We start from the raw sequence: 19,257 nt of genomic DNA, 5'->3' as shown, positions 1-19,257 counted from the left end.
CCTGCTTCCACCCCTGAGTTCTTCTTGGTTCTGCACCATACCAGTAAGCTTCAAAGGTATGGCCTATTTTAAAATGGTGGGAGGAATCTGTGTCCCAGAAAACGTGACTTTGGGTAGACTTTCTGTCTCAATGCATAGACTGCACTGACAGATGCCTGTCTTTGGCTAATACTAATAGATCATTAAAGCAGTAAGGCAAACTTCATTTGCTATCCGCTGCATTTAATAACGCCTTGCAGATTTTCATAGATCGACTGGTCAGAGGAGCTTTTAAAATACCAAAGACACTTGCACTGAATACCTTTCCAGCTCCCCTAGTTCAAAGGAGAGAACGGCTGACACAGCTCAGCCTAAACAATGGAAGGACAGTGATGCTGTTGGACAGCCGTAACATTCCAAGCCACTTGCAGAAAATCTCTTTCTACTCGTTAGAAGAATGACAGCGGATGAGACTTCAAAGACATCCGTTCCAAGCAGAGCCAGGAACTTTAGGGCCAAGCTAGACGTGATGAATTACACTTGAATGGCAAGTGAACAGACTCACGTGTATTCCTCCCACATAATGATCGAGAGGAGTGCAAGTGGAGCGCAAGTGAACAGGGAGGAATACATGTGAGTCTGTTCACTTGCCATTCAAGTGTAATTCATCACGTCTAGCTTGGCCCTTACTCTTATGGACTTTGGCAGAAGCCTGTGCTCAGAAAACCTAAAACAACGCAATCCAGCCAGGGGCAAGCCCTTTTACAGGCAACAATCTAAATGACAACAAGAGTCAAACTAGATGGCATCACAACAGAAAGGTGGTCACTTTCCCTAAATTGTTTTTTATACTCCAGAAAGCAGCCATGGGAGACCGCCAAGGAGGGGGGAAGAACAGCAGAGGGGAGGGCATGCTTAACCCTTCTCTCTCTCCTGTCCATCCAAATCACCCTCCCCAAGCGGCTGAAGAACAAAAGAAGAGCAGTAGAAAAGAGCAAGAGTCCAGTAGCACCAATAAGACTATAAGATCTAATTCCTCCGCAGGAGAACTGCCAGTTTTAGGTCAGCAACTGAGTGTCCTGGGAGGTTAAAATGTTCCCTCACTGGTTTTTGAATGTTTTGGTTTCTGATGTCAGACTTATGTCCATTAATTCTTTGTCAAAGGGACTGGCCAGTTTGTCCAATGTAGAGGGTGGAAGGGCATTGAGGGCATAAATCACATTGGAGCAAGAGTATGAACCTGAGATGGTATAGCTCAGGGGTGGCCAAACTTGCTTAATGTAAGAGCCACACAGAATAGACGTTAGATGTTTGAGAGCTGCAAGACATGATGCGTTGAAGTGACTTCAGATGAGGAGGTGGGTTTGGGGGAGTGTCCTGAAAGTGACAGCACAGAAAGGGGTGGGGTTTTGGTGCAGTATGCTGGAAGTGACATCATCGGAAGGGGTGGAGCTTGGAAAGAGCCATCACCTGGCCTTTGACTTGGAAGTGACATCTGAAAAGTTACGTCACATCCTTGCTAGGCTTCACTCCCAAAGTCCCCAGATATTTTCTGAGTCAGACCTGGCAACCCCGACATTTTTTTTGAAAATATGAAAGATGTGGAAAGAAAGGAAGGGAAAAGGGAAAAAGGAGGAAAAGACATGGAAAGAAAGAAGGAAAGGGAGGGAAATAAACTACACTAAAATAAAATGTATGGCCACGGCGATACTCAGAGACCTCCAGGAGCCACACAATATGTCTAGAAGAGCCACATGTGGCTCCCGAGCCGCAGTTTGGCCACCCCTGGCATAGCTGATGTTGTTGGGTCCACTGATGGTGTTGCTTGGATCTATATGAGAGCAAAGTTGGCATCTTGGTTTGTTGCAGGCCTTGGTACCAGAGTCCAAGTTAGTGTTAAGTAGTGGCTGAGTAGTTGTTTCAGGTTAGCAGGCTGTCTCTAAGCAAGAAAAGGTTGCCCCCCCCCCAGTGCCTGTGTGAGGAAAGTGTCACAACCCAGCATAGGTTGTAGGTCATTAATAGAGACCCCCCATTACCTGTCACCCCATTACCTGGCAACCCTAGAGGAGACTCACGAGTAGGAAGTTAGCAGCAGTAGGCCCCACTAGAATCCATAGACTATTGCAGCTGCTCCATCTTGCTGTGTGCTGACGCCGGCCCAGCTATACATACCCAAATAGGAAGCAGTGAGTTAGAGTAGCTAAAACTTGGTAGCCAGAGGCTGTGACTTGTAGTCCCTACCTTGAATCTTTTCTTTGTTTGGTAGGAGCTCATCTGTGCTATGGAATAAAACAACTGATCTACCTTACAGGGCTGTGGATAAGGATTACAGCAAGCTGATACGTGCAAGAGGGCTCAAGATACTCTAAAGAACTGTACAAATTATGATCATGATTTTATTATTAGTTTAGAACTTGAAGAAGTAACAGCCTTCATGAAGGAAGGTGTGAGAACAGTTCAAATGAGCCAAGACCAGATGCGAGGCACCAGCTAGCAAAAAGGGCTGTAGAAGAAATGAATATCTCCAGTTTCCCTTGCATAAATCAACATCTGTCGTTCCAAACTTAGAGCCAAACAAAAAGTGACGTCTTACACAGGTTGGACACTAGTCGGCTTCCCTCAAGTTTTGATGGGAAATATAGGCATCCTAGTCTTGCAGCTGTAATGGAGAGCCAAGCTGTAAAACCAGGGCGCCTACATTTCCCATCAAAAGTTGAGGGAAGCCGACTAGTGTCCAACCTGTGTAAGACGTCACTTGTAGTTTGGCTCTGAGTAATTCCATGGCAAAAAAGATGCCATTATGGTGGCAGGTTTGGACCATTGAAAATGGAGAATCGAGCAATTCGAGAACATGGTAACCCTCACCTTAGGTCAGCTGTAGTTTTTGCACAGCACCGAAAGAAATGTGACAGCAAGGGCTGTATATTTTGTAATCTTAAGGCTGTGCGGGAGCCCCAGGTATTTGTTGGAAATAGCAATGTCTGGTGTACTGCAGTAGCAAGAAGGAAGAAGATCCTACCATGCAGGGGGCAGCAAGGATCACTTAGTAGCACCTCTCTTGTTTCCTGGGGGTCATTTCCTTGTCTCCTATTGGGCTAAACAGGGCAATATCCTGCTTCTTCTCTCTCCTGCCACACTTGTCTCTCTCTGCAAGATGTAGTCAGCAAGGATCTCTCTCTCTCCTCTTTACTATCAAGTATGTAACTTCCTCAAATAAAACTTTTGCCTCTCTAATCAGCACAGCGTAATTCCGCTGCATTATTTACACTCACTCCATCAGTATTGACATTAGTTGTTCTCCTGCCTGTTTCTTTCACAGGTAGCCCTTTTTACATGCACTCAGTTCCGCCATGAGTGCTACCCAGCAAGTTTGAAGCCGAATTACTTCCTTTATTTTGCTTCCATGAGGCCCCTTTCCCGATTTTCTCTTAATACTCTCTGTCCACCTCCATTTCCACTCAAGATAGTCTCCTTTATCATTGCCCTGCATAGAACGTTTCAAATCAGGACTGCAACTTTTTTAGCTTAATTTAAAAAAAAAATCCTGCCTTTCCAATTGCAACAGAAGAAACTAACAGGAAAAATACAGAATGATATGTAAATTCAGGGCTTTTTTTCAGCTAGAACTCGGTGGAACAGAGTTCCGGAACCTCTTGAAAATGGTCACATGGCTGGTGGCCCCACCAGGGGGCGGGGCCACCAGCCATGTGATCATTTTCTCTGAGGGCAACCCACTGAGTTCCACCACCTCTTTTCCCAGAAAAAAAGCCCTGTACACATTGATATCCCTTCCTCTATCCATGTAGAATGTTTAGTTATAAAAATAGAGACTGGAGCAAAAGGAAGAGGAAAATAATTAAAATGATTTCACGAAAGTCTGGAGAAACAGACCATCAAATTTCTAACTCTCTATTGACAGTTTAGGCCACAGTGTATCTGCAACAAAGAAATTCCACAATACACATTAATATGGCTGTGGTTGCTGGACAACGACAGTATCTGTGCTGAAGTGTAAACACAAGGTTTCTTTTAAAGATTTCAGTAAATTAAATTGCTGAAGCAACCAACATCTTTCCATCAGCTCCAAAGTTTTCACCACATTGGTTCTCTCCCAAGAATTTCCTTCAGAAGCTCTGTTGTCCATCTCCTAGGGAAGTTGAAGAAGTGCAAGGACATCAGACACTGAAGATACAAAAATTACAATGCACTCCAAGGCATGGAATGTACACTTAATAAACTTCTGCATGGAAACCTCAATGGGCTTAACTGAGCCAAGTAAAAATACTGAATGACTTTGAATCGAAACCAATTAAACTTGATACTACAATAATAACTGTTGTTAATAATGAAGACTTTTCAATTCACATTGCCCACAATAAATGTTTACCATAAATTAACATTTGGGAGAGCTTTATCCATTGATGGGCAGATTCTTGTTTGTGGTACGTTGCCGAGCAACTACAAAGTGGCTGCGACGACCACTCTGTGAAAGGGACAACAAAGGCCACATGCTGTTCGGATGCATTTCACTTTCAAATCCAGCTTTGCAGCAAGCTGTATTTACTGTTCCACATTTCAAGTGTGAATTTTCTACCACTTAGCACTGGGTATTGGGCTTGCTGAATAGGTATACCTCTAAGTATAGCCACATAGTTCATTTTGTACATTGAATACTGTGCTGTGTGGATTCCACAAGAGCACAGAAAAGCTGCCCCATGTAGTGTGAGTTTCAGAATTCAGCTTGCTGGGAATTTTTCTTAATGGGGGGGGGGGGGCAACCTCCCAGTTTCTTGCTCTTAAAGTTACAAGATGTTTGGAAGCATTGTGGGCACAGCGCTGGTGATGTCCCAGAAACCAAAGTGAGAGCTAAACAAGATTGCCAGAACCTCTTGGCCCTCCAGATGAGTAACAAAAGCAGAACAAATTCTATGTAATAGTAGTGGTTGCTGAACGGGAACAGTCGCGCACGTTCTGTTGCCATGTCCCAGGCAATTGGGGAGCATCCAAGGTAATAGCAGTGCAAGTACAAGTTCTTCCTTATTTTCAGTCCATTTATTCATGGCTTTGACTTGCAGTTGGAGTCGTCATAACAAGACATCTCATGCCTGGGGTAGGAAGCTCAGCCGCTCCTGCATAGCCCTCAACCCCCTCCTGGCCAGATGTCCACCCCTCTCCAGATGTCCATACCCCTCTCCATTTGTTTCTATTGCGGGAAAAATTATTCCCATTGCAGAAACACATGGCTCATGGCGGCTATGGCCACAGGCCCAATTACAATGCACACACCTGGCCGCCCAACAGAACTAAAATGAAGCCTCCCAAAAAACCAAGCCCCCCCCCCCCAGCCACTTTGCAATCACTGCAGGCCCAGTGCAAAAAACAATGACATCTGGAATTGTCCCTTATAGCCGTGGACAGACCTCCTCTATGGCCTTTTCTAAACCGCCTTAAAGCCGCCTCTGCCAGTAGCCTTCATCTTCTGGCAACAATTGCCATCAATTGTTTCTGTATTTGGTCAAGAAGTACTTCTTGTTGCCTGTTCCGAATCTACTGCCCGTCAGTTTCATCACTATTATGGGAGCGGGAGAAAAACCTCTCTGCCCACTTTCTCTACATTACTCTTAATGTTATAATCACACATACATAGTTATACATGATCATATCTTTTTTTCTAAATCCAGTAAGTCTTTCCTACGAGAGAAGGTGCTCCAGACCTGTTTCCTTACCTTTTACACCTTTATAATATCATTTTGGAGATGCAGAGGTGGGGACCAGAACTTTACACAACAACATTCTAAAACTGACCAAGTGACAATCACACCAGAGCCCGATGTGGCCCAGCAGACTCCTGCCTTTCCCTTTTACAGCTGAGCCTTTGGAAGGGGAGAGAGGCAATGCGGGGTTTAACGACATTGTTTTGAAAGCAGGGCTTAACCCTGCCCCCCTCCCTGGATTGAGCGTCGGCGAAGAATCCATGTGCACGCTCTGCCTCCAGGCACTGCACAGTTTTCCCTTTGAGCCGGACGGATGAGAGAATTTGGAGAGGAATTTCATCCTAGAATCTATGGTATACCGTTGAATTTTCCCTCTGAGCTGATCAGCTGTAATTCCAGAAGATCCAGCTCCCATCTGGAGGCTGGCAACTGTCTTCTCTCTGTGTGTCATAGTTCCTATCAAAATTAGGCCCCTGCAGACCTGGGAAATGAGTTCCCAGCATGGCACACGCCTGTTGACAGTTCACATATCATGTAAAGTCTGTAATATGTGATTCAGCTCTGATGGGTGGACATGAAAGGACCTGGAGGGCCACTGGCAGCAAGGAGCACACTGCGCTGAGGCGTGCAGCTTGGACTGGACTTGGGCCACTGCGATGATGTCAGCTAAGGCAAGTTCACCACTGACTTTTTGCCAGACTGGGCAAGCCCATTGCAACTCCCTGTCATGAGAGACCTGGGCTTGGGTCAGTAGAACTGGAAAGGCCATTGGACCCGAGGCTAGAAAGGGACTCAGCCCATAACGTTGCCTAGGAGAAAAACATATGAGCAGATCTTCAAAGATGTTAACCTAGGACCAGAGTTCATGGCCATTGGTCAGGAAATCTTGACCATTGCCACATTGATTGTGGACCCAATTTCGTGAGAGGAGCTTTCTTTGAAGCCTGACTCGAGGGGGGGGGTGCAATTTGGAGAGATGATTTATAGGAGTGGGTTTGTATATGGAAACAGTAGGCAGTGATGGAATGATTTGATGCACGGCTTAGACGTCACCTTCTAAAGAGAGAAAGGCATTGCACTGGGAGTTGGCGTTGGCAGGCATTCGCTTCTGATGGCTCTGCCCAGTTACAAGCAGGTTGTGAACCAGCTGCACAGACTAGTTATAGCAAGACAAATTGTGACTAGCATTTGGCTAGGGCACAACTCCTGCCATTTGAGACTGTAGGTCTTTTTTGGTCTTGTGTGTTAACCAAATGTGCAGTTCTCTCAAATGGAACTGCCTTGTGTATAGAAGAACAGGGAAGAAGCGAGCCTGTATTAGTAGGGGTCTCTAGCCCTGACGGGGAAACTAGAACAATCCACACACTCGCCCCTTCTAGATGGCTGGGTCTGAAGTGAAGTTGGCCATTCTTTATTTGGGAGCCCTGGAGTGTGTTGAGCTGTAAGGTCATGTGTTGGGGAGCTGTGAAATGACTATGCTTCTGGAGATATCCTTCAGAGATAGGGCATCTGTTTGGTAGTGTTCCTTTGTCTTTCCAGAATGTGAATGAAATAGCAGCACAATAATTTTGCTCAATATTTGTTGCTGTTAACTGAATGCAAGTAAAAGGCTAAATGAGGAGAATCAAACACAAGAGAAGGTTAAAGGAGACCCCAAGAGAATAGCAGTGAGGCCACCCTTTAAGATAACGAGGTAGGCTGGCCTGCGCTGAATCCCACCCGAACTTGCCTGTATGGATCACCTGGAAGCAAATACGCACGGCTTTTTTTCAGCAGGAACGCGGGGGAACGGAGTTCCGGAACCTCTTGAAAATGGTCACATGGCTGGTGGCCCCGCCCCCTGATCTCCAGACAGGAGTGGCGCAGAGGGCAATGTCAACTCCCCTCTGTCTGGAGATCAGGGGGCGGGGCCACCAGCCATGTGACCATTTTCTCCGAGGGCAACCCACTGAGTTCCACCACCACTTTTCCCAGAAAAAAAGCCCTGCAAACACGTCGTTGATTAAGTCCCCGCTTAAAACATCTTAGGTGCACACCTGGGAAAATGTGTTGGAGATGCCAAGGAGCAGCACTTCCGTTGCCTTCCATGATTGGAGAGTGCTGGGGTGAACCCAGCTATCCTCCAAGGAGCCTTCATCCAGTCTCAGGAGACTTCTTTGAACTTTAATACCTCTTCCCTCGGAGGAACAGCTATTTAAGTTTGAGGAAGCCTCCTTAGGAAGGAGGAAGGCTTTGAATTTTGCTTAGTAGAGTGGTAGGATAGGGGTAGGATCTGCTCCAGTGGCCGGAAACCCATTTCAAGGAAAAGGGTACAGGTCAGCTGGGTGTTCTTTTGAGAAAAATATGTGATTGGAGGGCCAGAGGGCTGCGGACGCTATAAAGGCACGATGCTGCTGTAGAATCCGGCATTCGTTGTCCCGGCAGTCACAGCTGCTTCTCAGCTCAGCTCAGCTCTTCTTATCCCACCCCCTTGAAACTGTGCCAGTCCAAAGCTTTGATTTTGTTCATGGTTAGATTATTTCTCATCCGGTATAGTTATCTGCTTGCCCTTGTATCATTTGAATCCTGTGAGACCAATTAGAGTGTGATAAAGAGAGTGGCTGATTAGCTAGTGGGAGACCAGCTGAGCATTCTTGAATTTGCATATGCAAGAGAATCCATGTTCTGGATTTGGATGCTGTTAAGAGTTGTAGGGGAGCGAAAAGCTTTGAAGTAGGGAGGTTCAAGAGGCTTGGGGGTGTGTGAAATATTCTAGGTGGAGAGAATTAGGCACTGTAATGAACCTAGTAATGGTTAAAGATAACAGGGCTAGTCCTTGGTTTAGATTTGCACACTGGGAATGTCAGACTAGCAGATGTTGTCTTTCGAGGTTGCTTGTTAATGTGGAAGAGGATGGGGTGGTCGCGTTAGGGGAGGGCTGGGCATGAATCAAGTGTGGTTTTTCAGATAATCTTTAATCATTCTGAAACTCTATGTCATGCTTACTGCTAGAATCCTTTATTTACATACTTGTACTTTGCTTTTCTACCTAATGGGCTCCCAAAGCAACAAGATTTCTGGAGTGTCAGCTTTCGAGAATCCGAGCTCCCTTCTTCGGACACGAGTAGGAATGGAGATCCCTGAGCCTTTTATGTCCCAGCCGAAGGTCACGGGTGGGGGTGTTACAAGGGAGGCCTGGCATATATAGGCTCAGGGATCTCCATTCCACTGGATTCGAATCCTGCTGTTCTGCTGCAGACCAACCCACCTAACAGATCCTAGTCTGACTCTCTAACCACTATAACAGCGCCGGCTTTATGGCTTTTCATATTTGGACCTAAGGCCATCTTTCTATATGAAAGGCAAGCCGTATTGGCGATGATGCACTTTTTATCCTGGTGCACCTGCGCAGGAGCACCAGCATAAAACCTGAGCCATTGACAATACGGCCTCCGGAGGCCGTCGCTGCAGCAGAAAGGCCAGGCGATCCAGCCTGTCCCTCCAGAGACTGCTGCCGCCTCAGGAAGCCCATCGTTCCTGCGCTCGGTATTTGAGGGCCACAGCCTTGTTCCTTCTCTAGCTTTCTAAAACCAGCGCTCTGGTCTAGCTGGCCGTCTAATCATGTTGAGGTCAGTGGGAGTTAAACAGACTGTTTGAAACAAGGCATCAAAAATCCTTACATGCGCTTGGCATTTGAATTCTTTAATTGATACCCACAATGAAGTAATTCTTCATGTTGCTCCAGTTTCGTGATGTTATTGTAGTAGAATTAAACTTGAACAGCTGATTTATTTGTTTATTTTTACTAAAAAATTCAGGCCGGCTGCACCCTGCAATCAACACAGCTGCATTTGGCCCACTGGCGACATATTGAACACTTGCAGTCTATTGGATCAGTCCCCAATATTTAAAAAAAAAACTCAAAAAATCCTCACATTACATCCACACACATCCACACACACACGGCAAACTCATGGGAAAAAGTCATCTTGCTGGCATTGCCCCCTCCGCTGCTATGCCTGCTGCCCACTGCTCTGCCTGGCCACTCACCATCCCCCCCCCTTCATCTGCCTTCCCATTGCCCCTGCCATTCTGCCCACCCACCTCTCCTCCTCCCCTGCACTCTGCAAGGAGCGGTGAGGGGAATGGCTCCTGCTCCCCTCTCCTGGCTCAAGCAGCCGGTTTCCTTCTTCCAATGTCTCCTGCACATGGAGAGGTGGGCGGATGCTACCAGGCTGGTGGAGCAGCTTTGTCTGTGCAAGCACAGAAGATGTTTCTGTGTGTGGGTTGGGATTTGTGTATTTTTTGTATTTTTCTGCAAACCTGGGGGGTCTTCAAGGTCTGCAGAAGGGTGTCCTTCTCTGAACTTGGCCCCCTTCTCTGGCTTTATCAATCCACGCAGGGGCCAGGCTCAGCATTAGATATAGGGTATCCTTTCCTAATTAGCCTTGACCTATATGATAACTGGGGGCTACCCTCCCACTAATAAGCCTCTCACCTACTTCTCTTTATAGAGCTTTTTGTGACCTTGCATGGACAGAGGATTAAGAACAGGGTGAATGGTCAAAACCCCACATGCAAAAGAGCTTTTTGAGCAGATGGGCTTTGCCGATTTACGCATACGTAGTTTCGACAGAGGATTTGGAGAGTCTTGCTTAGGACTGGAAAGGAGAAAACTTAGAAGAAAAGCCATATAAGAGACTTCTTGTACATGGTGGTTGCCACAGAAGCTTTAGTTAGCTATACATGCCCTGGGGCAGACTGAACTGAGGCTAGTCTATGGTTCTGTAGCCATGCTAAATGAAACCTAACATTCTTCCTCTCTCTCTCTCTGCCCCACCCCGTGTAAAAGCAGATTCCAGATGCAATGAATGGAAATATCTATTACTCTTGAGTTGGTTTTGTGTGCTTAGCAATTTAGCCACATCTTCTCTCCTACTAGGGTTGCCAGGTCCCCTTATTTTATTTTATTTGGATTTCTATTCCGCCCTCCCCACAAAGGGCTCAGGGCAGATTACAACATATTAACACACATTAAAATTAACTTATACAATTAAAACCATACATAGATTGTTTAAAAATATTATATATTTGCATATAAAATATACATTCAGATGGCGGCAATCAATAGCAGCAGAGACAACTTGACACAATAAGGTGGTGGACAACTTTAGTAGGGAGGGATTCAGATTTTATTCTCCGTTTTTTCAGCCAGTGGAAGCTAAGCCTGACCTCAACCATATGCCTGGCGGAACATCTCTGTCTTACAGGCCCGGCAAAATGATAACACATCCTGCCAGGCCCTGGTCTCAGTGGACAGAGAGTTCCACCAGGCTGGAGCTAGGGCTGAGAAAGCCGTGGCTCTGGTTGAGGTCAAGGCGGGCCTCCTTGGGGCCAGGGACCACCAATAGGTGTTTCTCTCCCGATCGGAGCGTCCTCTGGGGCACATATGGGGAGAGGTGGCCCAGCCCCGGATGTCCTGGAGCGTGCCTTTGATGCCGTGACTGGTTGGTTGAAACAGAGTTGACTGTAAATCCTACGAAGACGGAGGTCCTGTATTTGAGTCGCAGGGTGTTAGGTGCCAGACTCCGACTCCCGATCCTCGACAGGGCGCTGCTTATGCCAGTCTTGTTGGTTAGGAGTTTGGGGGTGATTCTGGATGCCTCCTTGAAAATGGAGGCACGGGTCGCAGCGGTTGCCAGGTCCTCTTTTTTTCCACCTATGACAGACCAGGCAGCTTGTCCTGTAACTCTCAGTCAGCGACTAAACTACAGTGATCCAGGCATCGGTCATCTTTAGGCTGGATTATTGTAACTTGCTCTATGCGGGGCTTCCCTTGAGCCTGACCCGGAAACTGCAGCTGGTTCAGAATGCAGCAGCGCGTGTTATTGTAGGAGCGCCGACTGGAGCACATATAACACCTATATTGCGCCAGCTGCATTGGCTGCCAGTGGAGTACTGGATCAGGTTCAAGGTTTTGGTATTAACCTATAAAGCCCTATGCGGACTGGGACCAGCGTATCTGTGAGACCGCCTCTTCCCATATGGTGAGAGGGTGGAGACCCAGCACTCACCTTTCTTGGTGTGTTTCCACGTGTGCAAAGCGTGCATGCGGTCTCAGGGTGACACAGTGACGTCACTTCTGGGAAATCACACGGCCCAGGAGCACTCCTGCCCTTTGCAGCAGGCCGATTGGCGCTCCAAATGGGCTGTTTTGAGACCTTGATGGGCCTGCTGCAAAGCATGGGAACACTTCTGGGGCAGCACCATTACATCACTTCCCAGAAGTGACATCACACCACCCCTGGAGCTTGCCAAGAAGGCCTGTTCCCCACCTTCCCCTCCCACCAGCCAGATGAGTGGGGGGAAGAGGGTGGGGGCAGAGGTTCCCCTGCCCCCACCAGGGAACCTGGGCCGTTTCCACACGGCCAAAAGCTCTGGAACATCATGCGAAACTCACAGAATGAAGCGTCTTCCTAGCACGATTTCCCGGCACGATCCCGTTTAATGGCGTGATTTCTGACATCATCATGCCATTAAAGGGGATCGTGCCGGGAAATCGCACTAGGAAGATGCTTCATTCTGTGAGTTTCGTGCAATCTTACACGTGCGTATGAAAACGTCCCTGACATCCTCAAGGGCTCAACTTGCTAGCTGCTGCTTCACTGAATATTGTTCTCCTGCTTTGTGTATATAAGATCCTAGTTTGTCACTCTAGCCGCTACACCACACTAGCTCTTGAATGTTTTCTGAATGAAAACTGAATGTTGCAATTTTTGCTTTTTACCTGGATTTCGATGTGCACCAGAAAACCTTTTTGGCTAACCAAAAAAGCATTCGTGGATCAGGTACTCAATAAACTGCGGACAGTCTCCCGGATATACTGTGATTTCAAATAAGACTACCGGTACAGGGATGCCGCCTGGCATACGGCCCACAAAAAAAAGCATAAATTTGCATCAGAGCAGATGTGAACAATTATGCTGTTAGGCCACCAGACTCCTTCGAAACAGAAGGGACTCGGCAGGTATTAATCCCGGGATCCAAGGGAATTGCCCTGGACTGTTAGGCGATGCTTCTTTTCCTTACAGACTCAGTTAAGTAGCATCAATAGAAATATTCATCTGTCACAGTGATTTTACAGAGGGGCGTTATCTCACAAACATGTGGCCTTTCCCCCCTCCTCTTTTTCCTTTCATTTTCAAAGAGTGATTGGACTAGGAACCGTGGCTAACAGTGCAGAAAAGCGCACGTCCTTCTCATGGCCGGCATGCTAAGGGCATCATGTGCCCAGCGCTCAATATTCTCGCAGTATCTGTCGTGTGGTGGTACCAGCACTGTGGGGTACGGGCTGCTATGTAAACCCTGGAAGAGCTAAGCTCTGTTTTCAAGAAGGGCTTGAGCAGGAGTGATATTGGGTGCTTCCAGAGACCAGCTCAGAAAATACCCTCCTGTGATAATTGCCGTTTGAAAGAGAAGAGTGTGAATGGGGAGCAAATGTCTCTGCTCCTTTGTTGGGGCTGTTAAAAAAAATCGCTGGATGAAAATTGGCTTGATTTTGCAAAAAAAAAGCCCGTGCACGGAAGCCTGCCATTCCCATGGAATGTTGCCATAGTTACAGATAACAAAGCGCTCTGCGTGAAAGAAAACCCGGGGAAGCACAAAGGCACCTGAACCTTCGTGTTCCAGCATGCCATAGGCTGGCGATGAACAAGGATGGGTCTCTTTTTCAGAGAAGGAGAGCTGGCTGTTTATGGCGTGCACACTTACCATAGTGGCAAATAAGGTTGTGTAGGTCTTGTATTGTTTCAGAACTACTTTGAACAAAAGTTAACAGTGGGACTGTCGTGTGCGTGCGTGCGTGCTTGAAGAGAAGCAAAGCCTCTTTCCGACTCTTCTACTCTGAAAAGCTCCCCTGGCGTCTCCAGCCTTTCCTTCTATGTACAAATGTACCATCAAGTCATAACTGATGTACAGCAACCCCCGGGCAAGGGGGTTCCAAGGCAAGTGAGGAGCAGGGATGGATTTTCATTGCCTTCCTCTGCATAACAACCTAGGTCTTCTTTGATGATCTTCCATCCAACTACTGAGCAGGGATAACCCTGCATAGCTTCCAAGACCTGATGAGATCAGGTTATACCATGCCGCCTTTCCTCCCATCCTTTCCTTCTAAAACTGGATAAAAACTCCATATTCTGTATCTGGATCGTAGAATATCCAAGAGCATCAAACTGGAGTCATGCTTATTAAATGATTATTTGCAGGGCTTTTTTCCTGGGAAAAGAGGTGGTGGAACTCAGTGGGTTGCCCTTGGAGAAAATGGTCACATGGCCGGTGGCCCCGCCCCTTGATCTCCAGACAGAGCGGCGTGGAGGGCAATCTAAACTCCCCTCTGTCTGGAAATCAGGGGGCGGGGCCACTGGCCATGTGACCATGTGACCCTTTTCAAGAGGTTCCAGAACTCTGTTCCACCGCGTTCCAGCTGAAAAAAAGCCCTGGTCTTAACTATTTATTTTGACAGCTAGTTTTATATGCCATAGAAAGCCTTACATCCGAGACAGCGATCCATTCCTGCATGGGAGAGGAGAGTTGCAGTTCTGAGATGTCCTTTCGTTTCCCTTCCAGCTCCAACTATTGTGGTGCCACCCAAAAAGATTCACAATGTTACCGGAGCCCAAGTCTACCTGTCCTGTGAAGTGAAAGCTGTCCCAACACCTATCCTCACCTGGAAAAAGGTATGCCAGCAGATGATCCTTGTGAAGGGCTTCTGGGGCCATGTTCTTTAGGGAGAGGTGGCTGCATCCACAATCTGTTTCTGACCTGCGGACAGGGTTCCAAACAACATCTAAGCAAATGCCAGGAGATTTGGGGTGGGTAGAGTCTGGGATTGTGCTGCAATGACACTTCCAGGTGACTTTTATACGATTTGTCAACTTCTGCTAAATAGTAATATTTACAACATATGTTGGTGTCCAAATATGGTTCAGCAGCCTTGAGGGCTTCAGAATTTCCCCCACTTTTGGAGAGTCTGATGGAATCAGTACAGAAAGTGAAACTTACAATATTTGTATATAAATATTTGAGATCAATTAATAAATATGATACACAGAGCCTTAGAGATTAATGGAATAACAATCTGGAAAGTCCAGATACTGATTTAGCAAAATTGGACTCTCCATGTATGCTGCTCTGAGCGCTTGGAGGAAAAGATATAACAGCCCAGAATATAAGACAGATGAGAAGAAGATTCTTTAGCGTTTAAACAAAATCCTTAGCTGTTGCAAAATCTGTCCTGTTGGTCAGTTCTGGGAACACCTTCAGAAGATCAGCTGTGACTGCATACAGGTTAGCAGAGCAGATAACCAGAGAAAAGTTCAGCATAATTACAGTTTTGTAATTATTAACTTGCTCTGACCGGGATAGCCCAGGAGAGCCTGATCTTGTCAGATCTCAGAAGCTAAGCAGGGTCAGCCTTGTTTAGTAATTGGATGGGAGACCTCCAGTGAAGACCAGGGTTGCAGAGGCAGGCAATGGCAAACCACCTCTGTTAGTCTCTTGCCATGAAAACCCCACCAGGGGTCGCCATAAGTCAACTCTGGCCGTCGTCACATGGGCCCTTATTTCGTCAGTTTTGCACTAGAAATCGTTTCTTCTGTTACCGTTATTAGAACGGATTCTCCCATCTTTTGATGACTGCTTGTGCTTCCAGTCAGTCACATTAAAAGGGAAAAGTGCAATTTGACGGTCTGTCAAAGTGCCTCTAGAAACGGGGCCCTAAAAATCCTGCCCCTTTTAAAAAAAAATGTTTCGCATATTTGCACTATATCACTCTTCTATTATACAAATGTTGTGCTGGGCCAACCCAAAAGCCAACCATGATAGGTAGCAGAGGTTTCCCGCCCATGGCAGAATATTGCTATAGCGTTATAAGGCTGACGGGTTTTTTTTAATTACTTTGAGGCTTAATTGCGGGTCACGCTGGGGCTTGTGGGAGTGTAGGGCAGGAGAATCAGTGTTAGGTGAGACAGATGATCGGGGAGAGTGAGCGTTTTGATATTGCAAAGCGTTCATAGTCGATCCAGGGCATTCACATGGAAGTGGATAAAGACGACATAAAGAGTCACAAAGCGTGAATGGGGGAGAATGGCAAAATCACAAGAGAGCTGGAATAAGGAGAGCATTCAGCGGGAGATGGCGCTAGTTTGGTGCTAAATGTATGGCCGTGTGATGACAGCCTCTGAATTGAGTGCTCTTTCCACCACCAATTATTAACTTGAATAAAAGCTTCCGAGTTCAACTTCTGCAAATGTTGGTCAATTGTGTGCTGTCTCGATAAACTCTACAGGTTACAGAATCCCCAAAGGGATCAAGGCTCCTAGAAGAACTGCCAGGAGACAGAGTCAACATAGCGGTCCAAGTTCGAGGTGGACCTTCTAAACATGAGAGCACAGGCTGGGTTTTGGTGAGTTCGTGTATGGGGGGGGGGGCGGGGGCAGCGCATGCAAGCAGTGGGTGTTCTGTGTGCCGCACAGTGATGATACTTCCGGTAGAAATTTTGTATCCTGAATGGAGTTAAAGGAAAGAGAATCATAGCAAACTGGGGCTTCAGATGACCCCATATCCACATTGCTACCACCGGGCCATTCTTCCTGACCGGCCCTGTCCAGTTTCAAAGCACAGTTTCCTGCCCATGCCCAGCAGATGGTGGGAGGGAGCTTTGCTGTGGGGCACAATGGTTGTGGGGGGGGGGGCGGGGAATAAAAGTTTGCTGCTTTTTTTCTCTGCATCACTAAAAATATCCAGAAAGTGCGGGTGATTTTCAGACAGCCACATTCATAGAGCGGTGAAGACACAGAAGTCATGCTGGTCCATGGATCGATGGAAAAATAAAATCTAGGGTAGGACCAGGGCTTTTTTTCAGCAGGAACGCGGTGGAACGGAGTTCCGGCACCTCTTGAAAATGGTCACATGGCTGGTGGCCCCGCCCCCTGATCTCCAGACAGAGGGGAGTTGAGATTGCCCTCCACACTGCTGAGCGGCGCGGAGGGCAATCTCAACTCCCCTCTGTCTGGAGATCAGGGGGCGGGGCCACCAGCCATGTGACCATTTTCAAGAGGTGCCGGAACTCCGTTCCACCGCGTTCCTGCTGAAAAAAAGCCCTGCCACTACATATTATTAACATGTTAACCCCTGTTGCTATTGTAATGCTTTCCTCCCGCTCCCGCCCCCACAGATTAACCCGCTGACAAAGGAAGACGAGGGTGTTTACCAGTGTCATGCTATGAACATGATGGGAGAAGCTGAGGCAGAGGGGAGTATTAAAGTCTTGGAGCAAAGTGCTAACAAGAACATTCATTCTCTGCCACCCGAAGACATGAAGTAGCAGGTAATCTGAATATTTCTAGTCCTCTTTGAGCCTGGGAATGCCATTCTCAGGCAGGGGGTGTGTGGCTAGCTTGCTTCATCAACAGCCTCTCGGAAGCAGTTTGGCTTAATTATTGTGGCACCGTCCGTGTCCGTGGTTCTTCACAGCATGATTAACAAATGTGAGAGGTCCTTGCCAGGTGAAGCTTATAGGAGGGAGGAGACAAAGGGGCTGGCAAGAAGGAATAAGTATGTTCAACCATCATTACAGGGACTTTGGCTTTGTTTTGGTTGGGAAGAGGGACTCAAGCTTAAGCCAAAGATTCTGTCCTAGATTTCTCTTTTCCCAGTGATCACATCAGTTGGAAGGGCACAGAAATGCCAGAGCCAGTTGAAAATGGAGGATTCTTATATCACAAGGGCATTATGGACTTGCAAAGAGAGCTTGCCATAAAAAAGCATGTCGCAATTGTTCTTGGTGTCCCGCTCAGTTTCTGGGCCCAGTTCTGAGTGCTGGTATTGACCTTGAAAGCCCAGGGGGCCTTGGGACCATGGTGTCTTAAGGACCACTTTCCCCTGTGCAAGCCCTTACGTGCTTTGAGTTCATGTAAGGAAATGCCGCTTAGGCGGCCTTTAACTGTATTTTTCTCCGTTAGCATTATCAAGTTTCTGTTGCAAATTCTGTGCTGAGAATTTAATATGGAGGAGACTCAGGTTTACCTAGCAGGGCAAACACCATTCCTTGTGGCCATTTCTGGTTAGGGAAAGAGCAGGGAGGGGGGACTTAAAGCCCTGCTCCTTGTATGCCATGGTCCTGGCCCAATTTAGGCCAAGCGTTCCTGGGATTAAGTGCCCAGCATGAAACTGACAATTGATTAGATGGATCTGGGGAAAACATAAGGTGTCACTGGGCTATGCTTTATTTGCTTCATTTATACCCTGTCTCTCTCCCCAGTGGAGACTCAAAGCAGCTCACATTGTTCTCCTCCAAGTTTATCATTACAACAACCCTGTGAGGTAGGTAGGCTGAAAGCATTTGACTGCCATAAGGTCACCCAGCAAGCATCTGTGGCAGAGAGGGGGCTTGAACCTGAGGGTCCCTAGATTTTAGTCTGACACTCTTCACTGCTATACCACGCTGCCTGGCTGTCTTTAGAGGCAGGTAGGTGGTTTCAGGGAGCAGGGCAGGGGGGTAACAGATGGGGGTAAAGAGAGCAAAGCATGCTATAAGGTACAAAGCAGGGAGAAAAAAGGAGCGGGAGAGAGAACAAAGGTCTTTTGCCTTGCAAAGCGAGAGAGGCAGCTGTAGGAGATAACTGCGGTGGGGGGGAGGAGTTAATAAAGAATGAACTTTTTTAAACAAGTGGCAGAAAGTAATAAATGACTTCATATGGAAAGGGAAGAAACCAAGGGTAAGATTTAAAGTATTACAAGATGACAAAAAACGAGGATTGGCAGTACCAAATAATAAACTATCGCCAGGCAGTGGCATTGGTTTGGATAACCGATTGTATTATAAATCCAAGTAGAAGACACAACAGATGCTAAAGAGGGCATCCATAATTATTTATGGCTTAAGAAATCACTAAAATCCATTTAAAAGCAGGATGGGGTCCATATACTTACACGATGGACTAAAACTTGGCAAGAAATTCAAGCTCAAGGAGAGGGGATGAGCGATATTATATAATTTAGTTGTGCTGTTATATACTCTGAATATATCTTTGTTACCTTAATCTAAATTCAAATGTAAGTTTCTATGCACTTTCTATTTTTTTTCTTTTTAAATAAAATCTTTACTTTTAAAATTAAAAAAATAATGAACTTTAAAAGGTGAGTGAAATGATCTGGCTCTCTTAATGAAATGGCAACTTTGGCCTTCCGAGTGACTTGGGGTGGGCTGTTTCCTATTTGGAAGGATTTTATATGTAGGCAAATGTCCATAGTATGATGCCTACGCTGTCGCTGGATTACAGCTTCTCGGTTGTTTCCCTTCTGTCCCTCTAGGATGAAGCAATATGACCACCTCTGAGAGAATCAGATCCAAGAGACGACTAGACCCAGTGAAGGAATGGCTGGCTTTGCTCTCTTACTTACTGACGACTCAAATACACCAGCTTGTTCATTCCTCTCACCGACGCATTGCAGGTTGTTTTTTTGGGGTAATAGTGTAGTTGAGAATGCAACAAAAATGCTCAATAAAGCATTTTTTTTTACCGTT

At 46.6% G+C, this 19,257-nt stretch overlaps 1 protein-coding gene across 1 annotated transcript in view; it reads left to right on the top strand.

Annotated features, from left to right (window-relative positions):
* IGFBPL1 (insulin like growth factor binding protein like 1) overlaps positions 1–19,257 on the top strand; it is a 34,780-nt gene extending 15,523 nt beyond the window's left edge. The window contains exons 2-5 of the mRNA XM_054987230.1: positions 14,298–14,407; positions 16,018–16,134; positions 16,906–17,058; positions 19,044–19,257. Of these exons, the coding sequence (XP_054843205.1) occupies positions 14,298–14,407; positions 16,018–16,134; positions 16,906–17,055 (377 nt within the window). The 3' untranslated portion in view covers positions 17,056–17,058; positions 19,044–19,257. The remainder of the gene's footprint in view (positions 1–14,297; positions 14,408–16,017; positions 16,135–16,905; positions 17,059–19,043) is intronic.

This window comes from Eublepharis macularius, chromosome 8 (assembly GCF_028583425.1).
Source record: "Eublepharis macularius isolate TG4126 chromosome 8, MPM_Emac_v1.0, whole genome shotgun sequence".
NCBI lineage: Eukaryota > Metazoa > Chordata > Lepidosauria > Squamata > Eublepharidae > Eublepharis > Eublepharis macularius.
The sequence above is the reverse complement of the archived record's forward strand: the minus strand, read 5'-3'. Positions and strand labels throughout refer to the sequence as shown.